Here is a 19,588-nt window from a genome sequence, read left to right on the forward strand (position 1 = left end):
CAGTTAACCTGTATTATTGTGATGACATGAGCAGAGTTTAGCAATCTCTATCAGTGTTAAAGTCTGTTTTTTATGTCAGTTTATTACAATTGAAAACAAAGCAGCTAATTATCGCTTCTTTAATGGCAGGACTTTTTGCTGATAAGTCTACACCTCAGTACTGGCATTGTATTTCTTCTTGTTTGAATTCATTTTTCAAAAAAATGCTGTGTTGAAAACATAATGACATTCAATAAACCTTTTTTGAGGTATTTGGTTTTATGTTTCCCTTTTTGAATTTACCATTTTTTGAAAACATTCATTATTAATGATTTGTGAATAATTATGTGGGATATGTAGCAGTTGCTGACTCTGGAACGGATCTGGTGCAGATGCAACAAGTCAGGGCCGGATCCGTTCCAGAGACAGCTGCTTATATCAACTTGAGCTTGGACCTCTTCTGAACTGGGTCTGTGCCACATTTGGGCCAGATATGAAGATAATATTCAGACCTGCACCAATTCAGGGCCAGATGTAACGCTGTTCTTTGCTCATCTGGGCCGGTTTTTAATCTGTTTTGGCGCAGATCCGTAAAACAGATCAGTTCCGGTATTGGGCCGTTGTGCAAAAAGACACCGGGCCAGCTCTGCTTTGCGGATCCGGACCGGATGCAGCGCTACATTTGGCCCTAATCAGGCGCAGTGTTCATTTGTTGTCTGGGGAGTAACCAAAGGGAAAGTGAAGGAGTTAGTGGATGCTCTGTGTGCATCCATGGAAAGAAAATTCCACAGAATGGAATATAACACTGTTCTCTCAGAAACCACCATTCTTGACCCAAGATCTAAAAAGCTGGCTTTCAATGAAAACAGAGCAGTTGATGAAGCTCTTCAGAGAATAACTGCAGCAGCAGCAAGATCCAGCCCGTCAAGTCCGCTGCCAGGGGCCAAGAGGGAGAAGAGGCAGCAGAGCACGAGCAAGAGGAACCACAAGCATGTGCTGTTTGGAGGTTCTTTGGAGAACGAGCAACTGGTGAAACTACAAGGAATCCATCAGCAGATGCAATGGTGGAACTGAGATCATATCTCGAGGAGCACCTTTTACAGAGAAGTGCAGACCCACTGAGCTGGTGGGACACTAAGTGTTCAGTCTACCCACGTCTTACACATGTGATGGCATATAGACTGTGTATTGTAGCAACATCTGTCCCCTCAGAGAGAATCTTCTCCAAAACAGGGCAGATCATAACAGAAAGGATTAACAGGATCAACCCCTCAAAGATGAGGTCCTTGGTTTTTCTGAATCTTTGCTAAAGGATGCTGCCTTTTCTTATTGTTTTGTGCATTTTAATTCATATTTTGTTAAATGATGTTTTGTTGATGTTGTGTTGTTTCACTGTACAAATTTACAAATAATACACACAATCAGAGATTGGACCTTTTTGTCTAATTTAGATGGGTCTTTGATTTTTGTATTTTATAATTTATTTTTGTAGCACTCTGTTCCATGTTGAGTATATAAATAAAGCCATATAAATAATAAACATTTGGTAATAAATTAAAGCAATTTAAGCAACAAAAAATCTGAGGAGCCACTTGGGAGCCAAAAGAGGTGGCTCTTTTTAGTGAGCCGAGCCAAAAGAACCAGCTCTCTAAAAAGAGCTGGAATTCCCATCACTACTTTAGACTACTGGTTGATTGTTTTGTTCAGTGTACTGATCATTAAATCTCCATGTACATAATCCAGGTAGAATATGCTTTCTGAGACAGATGATCTGTTTAGACAGGACTCTGAACAAAGCCATACTGACAGTTTAGCCTACTAAGGATTTCATGCATTAAAATAAAAACAATGAGAAGTTCAATATCATGAGTTTCTGTTTTTTCTTTTCTTTTAATGTCCAAAGTCAGAGGTAAAGTAAAAGATATTTACTTGTCTTGCAAGTTTTAATGATATAATATGCTCATGGTTATTCTTCCATCCATCTGTTTAATAATCTTCAGATGAAATACTCACTGAGCCTTTCTGCAGTTTGTGATGGCTGGGATTAGTCTCTTGTAACCCTCTTCTGATGTGTTGTATTTCTTCAGGTTTAGTTCTTTCCTCACCTTCTCTGAATGGAGACGCATGTAGGCTATGGCCGAGCACTGTGCAGGAGTGAGATCCTTTTTAGAGAATTTATCTGGAATTAGAGAGAAACAGTGAAAGTTGAAGGTCCTTTACTGAAAGTGCTGTTACAGCTTATTTCACTAAAATTCAGATGTGTCTAACAGTGATTAACAGAGAGTGTAGAATGTGACCTGCACTTACAATTGTATTTTACCTGTCAGAACATTGTTCACAGCTCTGGATTGTGCTGAGTGCACACTTGTGGAACAATCAACCTGAACAATGTTTAATGTCATAAAAACCTAAATGCTTTTGAAAATTAAAGCTTGCAAAAAAAAAAAAACTTAATTAGCTAGGTATGCTATTTAGAAATAGTCTATATTCCATGTACAGACTGCAGGGATCACTGTTGTTCTCAGTAAACCATTGTATAGACTGTGCTTTAAAAGGTAAAGTCTTGACAAATTTCATACACAAGCTATTCTGAATTTGAAATTGTGCTGTAAAGGTTGCAGAGGATCCAGGTACTTATTAAAGTAGTCTTAAAGGGGAACTCCACCAATTTGTGAAAAATTATGCATCCAGTTTGTGGTGTATGAAATTCTCAATACTAGATTTAAATTCTAAATTTAAAATGATACATTTCCTGACTCAGATAAATTCATTTTATTTACTGTCCAGAACCAGCAATGAACCTACACATCTTCTGAGTGTTTATAAGTACTGTTGGTAATGGTATAATAGTAGTAAATCTTAAGTAGTTTTTTTGGGGGGGTACTAATTTTGCCTTACAATGCCCTGCATGTAGCTCTCCATGGGGGTGCTTTACCTGCTCGTGGGCCCTGAAGCTACAGGTAGGGTAATAGGTATAGCTTGATTTCACGAATACAAGAAAATCACCAGCAATTTCCTTTTTCTAGAATTGATAATCTGACATTAATGCAGTGAATGTATTCCTCCTGTGTGTGTTAACTCCTACACCTCCAGAGCTGAAAAAACTGACATTTTACTGTAGTTGTTTTCACAAAAACACAACACCAAAAACACATATACAGCTTGACTTGATGGAGTGAAGCCACAGGTAAACATGGCTGTAGGTCAGTCATCTAAATTAATGGAAACACCTGCAGTTCCCACAAATTCACAGATTTTTAAATGGGTTCACAGAAAAAAATCCTAAGAAATTACAATCATACGTTTTTGGAAAATGAAAGGAGGAGCTTGCTTTTAAAAACAAATGTGTTTATTCCCTGAGTAATTCTCTAAAGCGGTATTCTCTGTGTTTATTCTCTGAGTAATTCTCTAAAGCAGTATTCTCTGTGTTTATTCTCTGAGTAATTCTCTAAAGCAGTATTCTCTGTGTTTATTCTCTGAATAATTCTCTAAAGTAGTGTTCTCTGTGTTTATTCTCTGAGTAATTCTCTAAACCAGTATTCTCTGTGTTTTTTGTGTTCCTACATGCATTCAGTGCAGCAGCCATTTTCAAAGTAATTGCCTTTTTTTCTTTGGTCTTAAAAACACACAGTCTTTTCATAAATTCACATTAGTAAACTGCATAATGATCACATAATCACAATAATCACATGCCTTGGAACCTACAACTCATTTTTGATCTGTGTGAATGGATCAGCTATGAATTGTGGATTGAGCTGTGAGTGCATCTGCATGTGCAAACTGCATTAGTGCCACTGCACACTTTTGGTAAATCTGGCTCGAAATTTGTCTCACAGAAAGCTGGAAAGCATCATCACAGAAAACACAGAGCTCAGCTCCTTACTGCACCACCAGCTCTACTGGCCAGCACAGACCCTCAGATTAAAGCCCACTGACATACAGTTTAATCAATCTAATAAATAATAGTGTTGTAGTACTTGAGACCATAAACTTGAGACCATAAACTAGCAGTTTCGGTGTCTTCTTCATCTCAACTTCATTTGGACTCAGTCTTGTCTCAGTCTTAGTGTAAGGTGGACTCTGAGGATGATGCTTCCATCTGAGTTAACTGGAAGCTGAATTATTATTTAATATCAACAAAACTAGAATAAACAGAATAAAATAGTCCTCTCTCTGCATCAGGGGTTCCCGTTTGCAACTCATGGCGCAAATAAATGTTTTCTTCTGACTCAAAAAGGCTGATTTGTCAGCTACAGTGCTGGATGTCAGGATAAACAGATTACTTGGTAATTTATGACATAATTTCCATTATGACTTAACTGAGTATTATTTGTTTGTTGATGTTTATTGGTTCCAAAATTAAGGCCTCCCCTGAGAACAGAAAGGAATGGTAATATTACTATATATATATTAAATGGATGCAATTTATGTGTATTTGAGTTTAGGTGGTGATGCCGTACGTTTTATAGATGAAGGGAACAAAAAAATTACCTCACCACTACTTTCAGTTACAGTGCAAAGTTTTAGTAGTCCTGTTCTTGACTCGGACTTGATGTATCTTGGTCTCTGTCTTCAGTCTGACTCAGCTCTAGCTGTCTTGACTACAACGCTACTAAATAAGCAAGTGCAACTGGCAGCTCAACATCCCACAGAGACACATTTTCTCTGTAATGGAGAGCTAATTCAGTCTCATTGCACTTAATCAAAACTACGGTGATGCAGTGTGTAAAGTGTTTAGCATCAGGGGTTTGTGATATCTTGGCTAAAAGCTGGTTTCTGATCATTTTACATGATTATTTAGACTATTATTTGATGCTTCAATGTTTATCAAAAGCTGTTAGCCCCATTTTCTGACAACAATGACAGTAGTAAAAAAGAAAACTCAGCATCACAAGAAAGCTGAATAAATAAATTATGTGAATCCACTGACTTGTTTCAGAGGAACTAAGGTGCAAAATTAACTGTAGTCTCACAAAAGTCATGAATTTATCTCACATAATTTATTTAGGAAAGTACAATACAGTATATGCAATGTTTTTTTTGTTTTTTTATATTTAAAGGTGATTCCTGACAATTAGTAATTAAAATGTACCTTTTAAGATCCAAGCTGTAAATGCTATTATTACAATAGCAAACACTGAAATGCAGATGACGGCAATCTTCCAGGCATGGAAACCTTTTCCTGAAATACAATCCAGACAAACTTTTATAGCAGGTGAAACACTGATTTACTTTAAGCTTAACTCAATAATTATGAAATTAGTCCCTTATGCATCATCCTTTATTTATAGTATTTATAATAATATATTTGCCTGTTATATTTAAAGGAATTTAGCACAGTATATATAAGACTGTTACTGTAAGCTAATGCTGGTTTTGTAAATGAGCAGGTTTCAAAGCTATGCCCAGTCCACGTGTTTTAATGCCTAAAAAACACAAGGTATTTTTCATCTTTACAGCAGAGGCTCTCTGGAATTCATCTACAATTATATGCAAAAGTTTGGGCACCCTGGTCAAATTGCAAATGTTGTAGACTTTCTAAGTGAAAATATGTACACATACACATGTAAACAAACTTAAATCTTCTGTACATGTTAGTGTACAATCTATTTATTTACTGAATGTGTAACTGTGTATTACAAAGTGCAGAAGTGTGTTCTCTGGAGAGGATGTGAACTTATTTTCACTCAGAAAATCAACAAAACACAATTTGACCAGGGTGCCCAAACATATGCATACAACTGTATCGATGCCTGTGGGAAAACATGAAGTATTACATTTTCATCAGGTCACTTAAGCTGTATGGAAAATGCTGAGAATTTCTCCAGCATATTTCTACTTTGTGTACCATAGTATTCACAGTTATTCCTTCAGTAAATATTTAAAGTGTGATTCTGAATATTACTGGATTAGCCTGTTAGCCAGTTAACATCTCCTCAGCTGGTTGTTAAATAAGCTGTGCTCCTGGAGTATCTTACTTACAGTGGCAGCAGCTCTTTATTGAGTGTCAACTTTTATGACCCAAACTGAAGGCCTAGGCTTAATCAGTAGTGTTGGGGGGGCCTCTGTGGTTGGTGTTAAAGGTTAGTATTTTTGGGATTTTTACTTCATAAACTCAAAACTTGTGACTAATTTCTGACTGCAAACATGTGCATCAACTTCCTCCAAGCCATGCTGTGCTGGAGTATCTTACTTTATTATGTCTCTGGGTGTTTATTTTACAGAGAACATGCAGAGCTTATATAAAACCTTGATCATGATGTTTTGTGAATTTTAATTTTCTAGACAGAACAGTGATGCATCTAAGAATCAATGATTTGATAAATTATAATAAATATGTTATTACGATAGTGCTTACCTTTGACTTCTACATAAATAATTACATCATCATTCCAAGGATATGACTGAATGAAACATTTGTAAACTCCCTCATCGGAAGGTTGAACTGCTGAGAGTTTCAGTGAGGCGTTTCCTTTCTGCAGCTCTTCTTTAAACAGACGTGTTCTGCCTCTGTAAGACTCTATCTGCTGCTCATTGCTGTCTTCATTATATTCATACAGATGCACTAGTGTGTTAAATTGGTCCAGTTCCACTCTAATCCACTCTACTCTCATTCCCTCAGCACTGACTTTGGGTTGGACAGAACAGGGAAGAACCAGATCTTTACCAGCTTCAGCAACAAGAGGAGCTTCTGGACCAACTACTTTTAAACGCACTGGAATAAGAAAGAATGGCCAGTAAGTGTATATATCAGTGCATAATATATATCAATTAATAACAACAACAACAAAACAACAGCAACAACAACAACAACAACAATAATAATAATAATAATAATAATAATAAGTTATTATTCTTATTATTATTATTATTAACAATAATTAGAAAAAGACTGATGGCTCTCACCATTGACTTCTACATAAAGAGTGACATCATCGTACCAGGATGTCGATTTGTCCTGAACAAAACACTTATAATCTCCCTGATCAGAAGGTTGGACTGCTGAGAGTTTCAGTGAGGTGTTTCCTTTCTGCAGCTCCTCTTTAAACAGTCGTGTTCTTCCTCTGTAAGATTTTACCTGCTCCTCATTTTTGTCCTCATGATCTTCATAAAGATGCACTAGTCTGTCAGTTTCACTCAGATCTGGTCTGAGCCATTCCACTGTCATATCCACAGCACTGATGTTGGGCTGGACAGAACAGGGCAGAATCAGGTCTTCACCAGCTTCAACAATAAGAGGAGCATCTGGACCAACTACCTTCAAGCTTTCTGCAACGAAAAAGAAAACACAATATAATGACATGATAATTCATTTAAAATTATCATGTCAAATGTGTTTCAGTAAATACAATTCTTCAAATATGTTTCAGTAAATACAATTCTTAATATTACACACTGATTTTCAGACTTTGCAAAATTTACTGCTCACCAATAGAATCTAACTGCTCACCATGTGGCCATGAGGAACAAGCATGCAATCGCACTTCCTGCTCTAAAATGCAGGGGTGTGGCTAAAATGATGCTCTGACTATGAACTAAAACTCTTTGTGTTTTGGAAGAAAAACACAAAATAGGACAGTATTTTTAATAAAGTTTTTATTTAAAAAATAAAGCTCATCTAAATCTTTCAACTTTACTTTTAAAAATATATTTAAAAACAAAATTGGAAAAAAATGCTTTTTTTGTATCATTTTCACACACTGAAATTTTGTGGTTAGGTTTTGGGATCGCCACCTCCCAGGAGAGAGTACCCTATAACTGATAATTATATGTATATTTAGCTTGTTAAATATTGTTAGGTTTAATTAGGTTTAATTAGGGGGCAGATTTAGTGATTCTGGGACTCTAGACAATAGACAAGAATGGAGCCCCCTGAATACACATCTTTAAGATAGTGACACAACCATCTACACTGGAAAAAATATATTTTTGCGAAATCATCTTAAATCTGGTTATTATGTCTAATATTTCTCATTTTCAGATTGTTGAAAAAACAACAGATTACAAGATCATTATTAGATTATTATATTGATATTATATTGACATTATATTATTTTTTACTTATTTATTTTTTGTGAAATTAACATTTATTGACAGATAAATTTGTTTGTTTCAAGAAATAATGTTTGAAGCAAGCAAAAGTATCTATCAGTATAGTGATATAATTGGTGTGCAGTAAGGTAAAAGTAAAGAGTAGAAATTACTTTGTCCAAGAAGTAATTAGTAATGTAATTCCATAGTAGTGTGAGAGAAGTAATTAGTAACTTGTAATGAATAATTACCCCAAAGCTGGAGCTAACTATATTAACATTAATGCTATCATTATGTACTGTCAGCAGAGTCGGTGCTGCGCTCTGTTCTGACTGGAAAAACAAAGTTAGCTTTGGGAGTGCAGCGACAAACCTTTTGCTTTCCTCCCTAGTTTTGCATTTCTCTGCTGCACTTGGATAACTTTGATTTGACTTTGATCAACTACCAGAAAATCACACCAAAGAACCTTCTCTCCATAATGTAGATTATTGCTTATTTAATGTTTCTATTGCTTATTTTACTTTTCTATTCTCTTTTTCACTCTCTCTCTCTCTCTCACACACACACACACACACATGGACTGCGGACACGTACCTGCTGTAGTCTTCAGAAAAGCAGAGAAAATAAGGAGTGTCACACTGAGAACCTCCATCTCTGTAAGAAAATAGAACCATGTCTGATCAGCTGAGCCTCAGATAAGCTGAACACACCCTAAACTCCAGTCCTGGACATCTAGCATCCTGCAGGGTTTAGTTTCAGTACTCCTGACTGTAATATTCTGAGGTTTCTGAAAGCTTTTATTAACTAGATCCAGTGTGTTAGATCAGGCTTGGAGGTAAACTCTGCAGAGCAGATCTCCAGCACTTCTGTCTTACTGAAAGTGTAGGAACTACAATCATATTATTCATAACTCTGTTATATTAAACTCACATTGTTAAAACCTCTAAATTAAAAGTAGTAATTCTGTTCTTTAGTCTTAACTGTTTAAGTGCACTCTTGCAGTAATTGTGGAAGCCACTGTGTGTTGAGTGATTGATTTACTCTAAATTGAAATGAATATAAAATAGATTAGACCTGATGTGGACTGTGTCAGTAAAGGGCTGTGAGCAGTAAATGCATTATTTATGAATATCTCCATAAGAGGAGGTGAACTAGATGAAGAACCATAGACCAAATATACAAATCACATGCAAAAGTTTTTCTTAGTTAAAAATATTTAGCACATCCTCTACATGTAACAAACTTAAATATTATTTGTTTCCCTGTAGATTTGTGTACAGTTTTTTATTTATTTGCTGAGTTTAACACATTGGAAAAAGTGTGAAATATGAAATATCATTTGACCCTAAACTTTTGCATACAACTGTATTAAAGGATGGCAAATTAGTACAATTTCACAAACTTATTAATACTTATTAATACTTATTGATACTACTAATAATAAAAAGATAGAAACCAAAACAAAGACAAAGCAATTCACTTTACAAGTTAGAGGTCCTTCTGTGGCTGGCTAAGAATCTGCCTCTGATATCAGATTTAATATGGTGAGAAAGAGGAAAAGCGAGCTAAACGAAGTATATTAGTATATATAAGTACAGATTTTAAAACTAACATTATTTAATAAGCTACTAGTATTTTTTTATAGTACCCAGGGCTGCCGGAACCAGGGTGGCAAGCAAGCATTCGCCCCACCACTTTTCATAGTACTGTGGCGATGCCCCTCTACTGTCTGAGTTCAGGACGCGACATAAAACCTCTGCTTTCCCTAAACTGCATGAATTGCTGACCAGCATGAACAGACAGAGTAAAACTCAGCCTAACCAATCAGAATCTCCATTTCAGCTAGGAGCTGCTTTCAGACCTGCCTTAGATGGTGTGAACAGGTTGAACTTTTTCTTTAGTTGGGGTTTGACATGCGACTCCACCTGCATTCAGGCACCACCAGACAACTGAACCGCACTAATTCATGAGGGAATCAACACCAGAGCACGATTTTTTCCACTGCACATTTTCTCTGTAATGTCTGCACACACAAGCAATAAAATAATGGTATGTGTTTGATTATGGATTGTGGAGTAAATTTTGGGCAAAGCATCAGCAACGTGATCGGTTAAACTTAATTTGGTATTCATACAGATGATAAGCATCCCTATTTTTTGTTTTTCTGCTTTCATGGTGGTGAATGTGAGAGTAACTGAGCACTTGCATCCCTGCAAAACCACTTATCAATAAATACACACCCACGTGTGTAATTGAGTCCACTTTAGCCCTTGCAGTCCACCATCAGAACCAAAGAAAAAAGATAAAACATCACAAAATCAAACTGTGCTGAGGTCTTTAAAAAATGAATTGGGAATGAAAACAGCCTGATGTTCTTCAGAGATGTTAGCTAACAAATACTGCTATCTGAGGCTGCAGTTACTGAAGCAGCATCAAAACAAACACTGACACTGTTCATGATCAGGTTTAGAGGAGGATAGAGGACCCTAAATCAATAAATAAAAGTATATTCCTGAAAAAAACTTGAGCAGAAATACAAAAGATGCAGGTTAAAAATCTACTCAAGTACTGAGCACTGTGGTGGAACTTCTTATTACATCCAGCATTTATCAACATAGGAACTGGAGACTGTGCAGCTCTGTTTTTTATTTAAACTACAAAGCTCCAAAATCAGAGATGTAACCAATAACACAGCAGCACACATATTACCACCATCAAAACATTTTGAAATTAAACACAAAAAAGGAATTAGTAACTAAATATGAATGGCTAAAATGTAACAGTAAAAAGATTCCTTTACTCACCTTAGCAGAAGTAATATGATTTGAAAATACTCAGGAGAGTAAAAATCAATCAATATGGGGGGGTGAATAAAAATGAAGCAGTAACTGTGACATGTATTTTTGATATACTCGGTCAATCAAAAATTAACTGTTTGTGGTGTGAGCTTCTTTACGATTGATTGGTCCAGTTCTTTACTAATTAAAGAAGGAATCATTGACTCTTCTGAGTCTGGACAGCCATTGACCCTTCTGAGCCTGAGGAGCATTTGGCCTAACTGAATCTGAGGAGCCACTGAACATACAAAGCCTGAGGAGCCAGTGACTTTACTGAGTCGAAGAAGCCACTAAGCCAGTTAAATTTAAAGAGCACTTGATCCTACTGAGTCTGAGGACCCACTGAATCTACTACATCTGGGAAACCATTGATTAGTCTTAGAATGAACAACTGACCCTACTGACTCTGACAAGCCGGTGGCTCTTCTGAGTTGGAGGAACTACTGACTCATGAATCTACAGATTAATTTACAATACTGAATCTAAAGAGCAGAGTTTGGTAGAATACTTTGAAATAATAGTGATTATTATTATTATTAGTAGTAGTAGTGGTAGTAATGTTTTTAATGAAACAATATGCTACAAGGTAATGAAAAAACATCACAAATAAATAATTATTGTGATAGCACAGGTTGCCAGATTGTGGAACACACTTATATTTTAAATGTGGTTTTTACTGCATAACATGAACTAACGTGTGTGTGTGTGTGTGTCGGTCGGTGTTAGTTCATGTTTTGCAGTAAAAAACATGTGCTGCCACCTCTGCTAACATCTCTCATCAGATGTAGCAAATTTAGGTCCAGAAAGTAAAACTCCTCTCCAGAATGTTGTTCCAACTGTCTGGACATTTCTGCTGCTGGTTTTTGAGCTGTAGAAGCCGGTCAGTTTGAGCCCTTATACATAGATATACATTGTATACATTGTACATAGACAGCTAGATGGACAAATGATCACATGATTCACTGAGCTGAAAACTCCCCTCTTTCAGTCTGAGAGTGTGTTGAATATTCAGAAGCAGTAAAGCAATAAGAATGTAAGAGCTGAGAGCAGCGTTACCTGTTTCTGCAGTCAGTCTTCAGTTAGAAAAGTTCAGATTCAGTTTAATCAGGAGATCCAGAGCTGCAGCACAGAACACACACATCAGCTCATACACACTCACATCATCTCTATTTCAGCACTGCAGCTTCTCACAGTCCACCACTTTACTGTGTTACACACCTGTACACACACTCTGCTTCTCCACTGCAGTCGAGACTGAATGATCATCTGCTGCACTTTCCTTTTCTTTACAAACACAAAACCAGCCTAAACTAGTTTACCTCACTTTATATCACAAGTGTATCTGAAGCCATATCAGATTACCTTTGTGTGTGTGTGTGTGTGTGTGGGAGTGAGAGAGCGAGAGAGAGAGAGAAAGAGAGAGAGAGAGTTCAAGTCTAAACCTGTTTGTGTGTCTGAAGCTGAACTACGTTTCATCAGAAAAACATCAGATTCCACAGAACAGCAAACCACATTCCACACACAGGAGTGTCTGAGCTCATTATTACTGAGAGTGTATTATACACAGATCAGAGTATAAACACAGTGGAGTCTGAAAGAATGAATGAATGTTGTTTATACATAAAATGTATTAGCTGAATCTCACACTGAAAAAACAGGAAAATTAATGAATTAAACTGTTTTTTAAGATTTTTTTTTTACAAAACCACATGTGCCAGAATTATTGGCGCAACTGCCAATTCAGTACTTTGGTTGACCTCCTTTAGCCAGTAAAACAGCACTTAGTCTTCTTATATCTTGCACGACTGAAGAACACAGAGCAGGGAATTTGAGACCATTCCGCTTCACAGATCCTCAAACAAATAATACTTAGCTAAGCCATCCTTGAAAGGGTCAATCAGATACTCAACCAACAGATTTTATTTAAACATATACAACAGTGTTCTTCAGCCTGTGAGCTGTGGCCCTTTTTAGTGCAAAAAATTGGCATAATACAAATGTAACTAAATGGAATTTTAAATATGACAAATATTGTTAATTATTTGCAAGAAATGAGGCTATGAAACCGAATAATTTACACCATCACTCAGAGACTGAACACAGTGAATATCTCAGAGATTATCCCTCGTGAAAAAGCTGTATACTTATACTTATACTGTATACGTATACTAATATGATATTAAGTCTACTAAAACTATAGAAAGAATGCTCCAATTTATACTTTCACATTTTACGTATTGCATCTATATTGTAGTATACTTTGAAAAAGTATACTTTATTTGGGTGTGCTAATCTGACACTGATTATATACTTCATAATAATATATACAGTTGCTTATTTTATGATAAAACTACACTTTTGCTAAGTGTGTCCTAGGTGTATGTGTTACTGCTGTGTTAAAACTTCAATGAAGTATGCTTAAAAACACATTGTAATTTTGGAAACACTTTATTTCGAGTGGTCCTTTGTAGATGATTAATAAACTCTTAACAGATTATCAGTAACACATCAACAACATACCAGTGAAGTAGCAGTAGTGCAGCATCTGAACACATATAAGCAAATAACTTGAAGTTGTACTGTTGATACAGATGTGCTGTTGATAGGTTACATAAAATAGACTTAATATGTTACCTCCATTACGCAAAACCTAACCTTACCCAGTCTTACCCAAAACCTAACCCTGTCCCTAATCCTAACCCTCACCTTCACCTCAGTCCAAAATCTAATCCTAACCATCACCCTGGCCTTAATTCTAACCTTAACATCAACCTAAAACCTAATTCTAACCCTCACCCTGACCCTATTCCTAACCCTAACCTTAGCCAAAACCTAATCCAGTTAAGATCCAGTTACAGAATGGTGTCAGCAGCATCTCTATAACAGCTTGTTCGGGATCAATGAAGTTCTATCTATCCATCTATCCATCCATCCATCTATCTGTCCACAGATATGAACTCAGAAACTCTAAATGAAGTGAAAAACAACTGAAACAATTTTTGTTTGCACAGTTAATCTAAGGTATCCTGATAATCTACTGAATGTTTTCACTGCTGCTAAATCATTTATAACGTTGTTGATGTTACTGAGAGTCTGTTGAGTGTTTATTTCATCTTAAAAAGAACGACTCAAAATGAAGTGTCACAGTTAATTTTGTGTTAAAATAGCGCTTCATCAAATTATGTTTACAATGAACTATGCTTTTATGCTTAAACTACACTTCCACAAAAAGAACATTTATTTTTGATGTAAATATGTGCTTCAATAAAATATATTTAAAAAAGATAAATTTAGTGTTGTAAAAAATGATCCATCAAATTACACTTACAATGAACTGCTTATTTTGTGCTGAAACTGTAACAAAAACAGTATTTATTTCTGTGTTAAAATTGTATTTTATTGAAGTCTACTTCAAAAAGATTCATTTTATGTTGAGAATGTGCTTAAAGTGAACTGTACTTTTTTATGTTAAAACTACTTTAATAAAGCATTTCTAAACTATGTGTTATTTGTGTGTTAAAGCTATACTTCAATGAAGTGTGCTAGAAACAATGCTCATGATAAAATATTCTGTCTTATGTTGTTATGAGCAGTATTATATTATTAATGATATATGTGTGGCCATATTGAATGTGTAAATATAAAGTACAAGTACATTTCAAAACAGCTTAAAATTGTCTTTGGAAAAGAAATTTGATAAAGGATTTTTTACTGGAAATGTTTTAGTGTTCCATAAAATTTGGTAAAAAAAAAATACATGGGACTCAGAAAAATGCATAAAATGAAAGAATAATGGTGAGTGATCCCAAAAACCAGCTATATTTAAGTAAACGTCACACAGTGTTTTAGGTGAACTGTATCTGGTGCAGTGTGCAGTGATATAGTGAGATAACGCTGCTGTGAGAGAGTTTAGTGTAACTCTGTACTGACTGTCTATCCAGCTGTTTTTCATGTCTTTTATTCTATAATCTGTTTTACCATTTTCTGATGCAACTGTGGTTGATGCCAATGCTTCTGGAGCTGGGGCTGTACTCCTGCAAGAAGACTCTGGAGGGGTGGAGCATCCTGTTTGTTATTTTTCCAAGAAGTTCAACAAACATCAGATTGCATACAGTACCATAGAGAAAAAAGCATTAGCTCTCCTGTTGGCCTTGCAGCATTTTGAAGTGTATTTGGGATCTAGCAATTTGCCTGTGGTGGTCTATACTGACCATAACCCTTTGTTTTTTTTATATTGAATGCATAATGCCAACAAGAGGTTAATGAGATGGTTTTTAATGATTCAAGATTTCAATCTTGAGATCCAGCATAAGAAAGGCAGTGAAAATGCTGTAGCAGATGCTCTATCAAGACTGTAGAACAATGTTGTCTCTTTTTTTTTAGGTGTGGAGGTGTTATGACCCTATGGGTCATTGTGTATGTAGCGTGTCTTCTGTATTTATTACACAGCCGAGGGAAGATACACTGAGCCACCACCAGGGGGAGCCGCCTATAAAAGAGAGATGCCCGGGAGGAAGTGCGGTGCTTTGCTTCTGGTATGGCTTCTGTTGTGTTTCCGGTTCCCTGCAGTCACTTGAGAGACACTACTGTTACAGAGCTGTGTTGGTGTGAGAGCTTGGCTAGTGGTGTATGGTTTATTGGTGCTTTGTTGTTTGTCACTGAGGTTTCTGTAAAGCTAGCTCATATTGTTACACTTTCATTGAAGTAATCTGTAAACACTCAGCTAACGTGGCTGCCCAGACATAGCTCTTGTATATAATCTCTCATTGGGGAAAAGGGAGTTATTTTTTGTTATCTTTTTCTCCTGGTTTGCTTTAGTTAGGAAGTTAGGTTAGAAATCGTATTTGGTTTTCCTTTTGTTTGTTAAGTAAGTTATATTTTTCTAAACCTAAGTTAGCTTTGTTTTGTCTGTTATTTTACCCTTCCCTCCCCTAATGTTTCATAAATGTCTAAAGCCTTGAACTCTTGAAAATAAAGCCAATTTGTTATTATCGTAAAACTGATTGTATGTGTGACTTGGGGAACCGGGAGGGCACGGAGGTCTCTTTATTTTTATGTTGCGGCCCGACCTAGACCGGGTCGTAACAATACAGAAATACAGTTCAGAGGACAGTATTTATAGACTTGAACCATTTGAATATCATGATCATCTTGTATTACAAATTACAAAGTATAAAATAAATGGTCATTTAATAGCAGTGGTTGTACACTTGAAATATATGTGCCAGTAAACTTAAGTAGTGTTGGAAGGTTACATATACAGTGCTGTGAAAAAGTGTTTGCCCCTTTCCCAATTTAATCAATCTTTGCATATTTGTCACACATGGATGTTTTAGATTATCAAACTACTTTTACTATAAGCATTAATGCAAGATAATACAAGTAAAAACAAAATGCTGTTTTTCAATGATGATTTCATTTACTGAAGGAAGAATGCTGTTCAACCTCGCCCTATGTGAAAAAGTTATTATCCCTTAGCTACTAAGTTAACCAGTTAACCAAATTCAATTGACTACTGGGTTTTACTAGCCACATCCAGGCATGATTACTGCCAGACCTGTTGAATCTAAACATCACTAAAACGAACCTGTCTGGCAATGTGAAACAGGCTATAAGGTCTCAAAAAGCAGCACATGACACCACGTTCTAAAGAGATTCAAATACAGCAAAATAAAGTCATTATAGTCTACCAGCCTGGAAAGGATTACAAAGCCCTTGCTAAGGCTCTGGGACTCCAGCAAACCACAGTGAATTCCATTATCTACAAATGGAGAAAACTTGGAACAATGGTGAACCTTCCCAGGAGTGGCCGGCCTACCAAAATTTCACCAAGAGCGCATGACTCATTCAGGAGGTCACAAAAGAACTGACAAATGATGCGATACTCAGAGTACTGGACCCATGAATCGTCTGCAAGCTGTCTTTCCAACTCTATCACACAAGGGAAGACTGAACCAGTAGCGAAATTTGTGGAATGTTTTCGTGTCGCTATGAGCAATTACAGTGACATGCAGCCTGGTGCAGTTTGGGACAATATGCTCAGTTGCTACATTTGCCAATGGTTTGGACAAGCACACTGGTCAAATGGCAACTACATCATGTATTTACTGGGAGAACAGAATGTACACTGAATTGGTCACTCATGCCAAACACACTGAGTGAATCTTAAAGCTTCTGTACTTCAATGCACTCAGATTGCATATTATTAGGGGAATCCTCAGTGAAGGGGACCTGGTTTCAGGAGTGGCTTGAATGCTAGTGGAAAATTTGCTTGTTACAACTGTAATGAAGTCATTAATTTTGCAAGAGAATGTCTGCATTAACCTTCAGAAGGGATGGGACCTCAGTCACCACATCAATTCATAGTCTAAAACCCTAGAGAACAGCAGCTGCAGGGCCAATTCTCAACATGAAACACAGCAGGAGAGGTAGGATGTAGTTGAGGAGAAAAAAAAAAGAGCCACACATTCAGTAATTATCACTCAGTCTGGTTTGAATTTGAAATCAACCACAGACTCTACAGTGGGTTCATCAGGCCTCCCTTTTTTATAGTCAGTACCAGTTAAATTAGCACTAAAACTATCATGCATCATTTTTTGCTTTCTCAAGCATGTGCAGTCAATCTACTTGGTAGAGACCTGTTAAGACATCTGAATCTATCAACTGACATCTCTGAAACTGAATTTGACATTACCCCAAGTTTGTATCCTTTGACAGGAAGTGATTATTTTTATTCAAGGGATGTCACAGATGAGAAAGTGTATGAAGAAGCCAATTTCGTTAATCAGTTTGTAAATTGAAATAAGCCTCATTTTTTCCAAAGGACATTAAGACCTAGCACAACCTATACAGCCTTCAAAATTATTTAAATTTTTTATTAATATTATCCTGTTTCACAATGCACTATAATCCCCAGCATGCACTGCAACGAACGTAATGTGTCTCCCCCAGCAACAATTTATGGGACATTGGTTACACCACAATTCTACCACATCAGTCATATAACCAAACACAATAGCTGCGTTTCAGCAGCAGTCCAATCAATATAAACAGCTAGCTAGCTAAAAAAGGCCAAAAGAAAAGTCAACAGACAGGCAGGAGCTTGAACATCTTTGTACTTCCAATAAGGGAAAACCTGTCTCATTTGTGGAGATACTGTAGCTGAAATGAAAGAACACAACATTAGGCACCGTTATTAGCCAAAACACCATGACAAACATGGAGAGATGGATAAACAGCAGAGGCAACAGACAGTGGTAGAGATGATGAAGGGCCTTGAAACACAGCAGGCTATGTTCACAAAGGCAAAAATATCAGAGCAATAATGGAGTAAAAGCCAATTTTATAGTGACAGAAGAAATAGCTGAATCAGGCCGATCTTTTACTGATGGTGCCCAGAAAAAAGGTGAGTTAGCCACCAATTTTGAACATTTCTAGCATTCATGTAACATTTCAAGGTCTACACTATGGCCAGTTCTGGTTATAGCAATATGTTATTTTAAAATGAAATAAAACCACAGATGTTCTCTGACTCATGGATTTGATGAGATTATTTTGAGGCTACTGAAAGTAACAAACTTCTCTTTTTTTTCTAATGTAAGCCTGTATTTTTTGCTGTCCGTAAATGCAAGGCTCACACGACTAATTCTGACCCTATTTCACTAAGGAATGCACGTGCTGCCTCTGTGGCCAAGCACACTACACTGCTCTTTGTCTCCGCCACTCCAGTTTTTGTCATCCAGTGATGCTGAACAGACTGACTGCTCTGATTTCTCTCCCTCTCTCTCTCTCTCTCTCTATTGAGCTTAAGTTCATTGGAGCAGGACTGCAGACTACAAAGATCTTCTTGTACTAAGGACCCGTCTACATGACTGCAGTGTGATTCTGATGGGCGCACAGCTTTTCTGGCTGTGTTCTTTCCCTTTTTGGCAAAACTGACACATAGTTCTGACCATGTCTCAAAGGGGGGTGTGTTAACAGCAGTAAACAAACATTGCGTTACTTTTATGCAACACAACATTGGCAAAAATTCACAGACCTGAATTTCAGCTGATCCAACTCCAAGTTTCCCATTAAAGCATATTATGATTGATTTTACTGAATTGACATTGTGCCAAAACTACTGGTACTAACTGTGATTGACATGTTCAGTAAATATCCAGAATGTTTTGCATGCAGATAACAGGATGCTCAGGCAGGGGCAAAATGTTTACTCAGGGAACGAATTCCTAGGTTTGGAGTACCGGTGAAAATTTCATCAGATAATGCCGCACATTTTGTAAACGAACTGATTCAGCATCTTTCTCATACCTTGAATCCATACTTTGAAGTCTGCAGGGGCTGTGGAACATCAATAGGACCATTAAGGAAAACATGTTGAAGGTAATGGCTGACAAAGGTCTAAATTGGGTGCAAGCTTTACCAATTGTTCTGGTGTATATTAGGGCACGACAGAGCACTAACCTCACTGGACTTGGCCATGGCAGATGATGCTGACCACTACTTCTGGAGTTGCTGAGAGAGACATTTGGATTCACTGCTCACATTGCAGGAAAGTTTCAGACAACTTTGTGTCAACGATGGAATCAACTGTACCTGACATGCGCGCACACTGACAATCTCGCGAGACTACGGGTGTGATCCAACATGGCGGCCCACTGCTGCTAGAACTAACAGCAACAGCAACAGCAACAAAAACAGCAAACAAGCGCTGTCCTGCAGCATATCTATTTCAGAGGAAC

At 36.9% G+C, this 19,588-nt stretch overlaps 1 protein-coding gene across 1 annotated transcript in view; it reads right to left on the minus strand.

Annotated features, from left to right (window-relative positions):
* LOC118804491 overlaps positions 1-19,588 on the minus strand; it is a 63,639-nt gene that overhangs the window by 24,952 nt on the left and 19,099 nt on the right. The window contains exons 2-7 of the mRNA XM_036564978.1: positions 11,904-11,966; positions 8,605-8,664; positions 6,886-7,248; positions 6,338-6,694; positions 5,072-5,161; positions 1,993-2,158 (exon numbers count right to left, since the gene is read on the minus strand). Coding sequence (XP_036420871.1) covers positions 1,993-2,158; positions 5,072-5,161; positions 6,338-6,694; positions 6,886-7,248; positions 8,605-8,662 — 1,034 coding nt within the window. The 5' untranslated portion in view covers positions 8,663-8,664; positions 11,904-11,966. The remainder of the gene's footprint in view (positions 1-1,992; positions 2,159-5,071; positions 5,162-6,337; positions 6,695-6,885; positions 7,249-8,604; positions 8,665-11,903; positions 11,967-19,588) is intronic.

Source organism: Colossoma macropomum, unplaced genomic scaffold (assembly GCF_904425465.1).
Source record: "Colossoma macropomum unplaced genomic scaffold, Colossoma_macropomum, whole genome shotgun sequence".
Taxonomy (NCBI): Eukaryota; Metazoa; Chordata; class Actinopteri; order Characiformes; family Serrasalmidae; genus Colossoma; species Colossoma macropomum.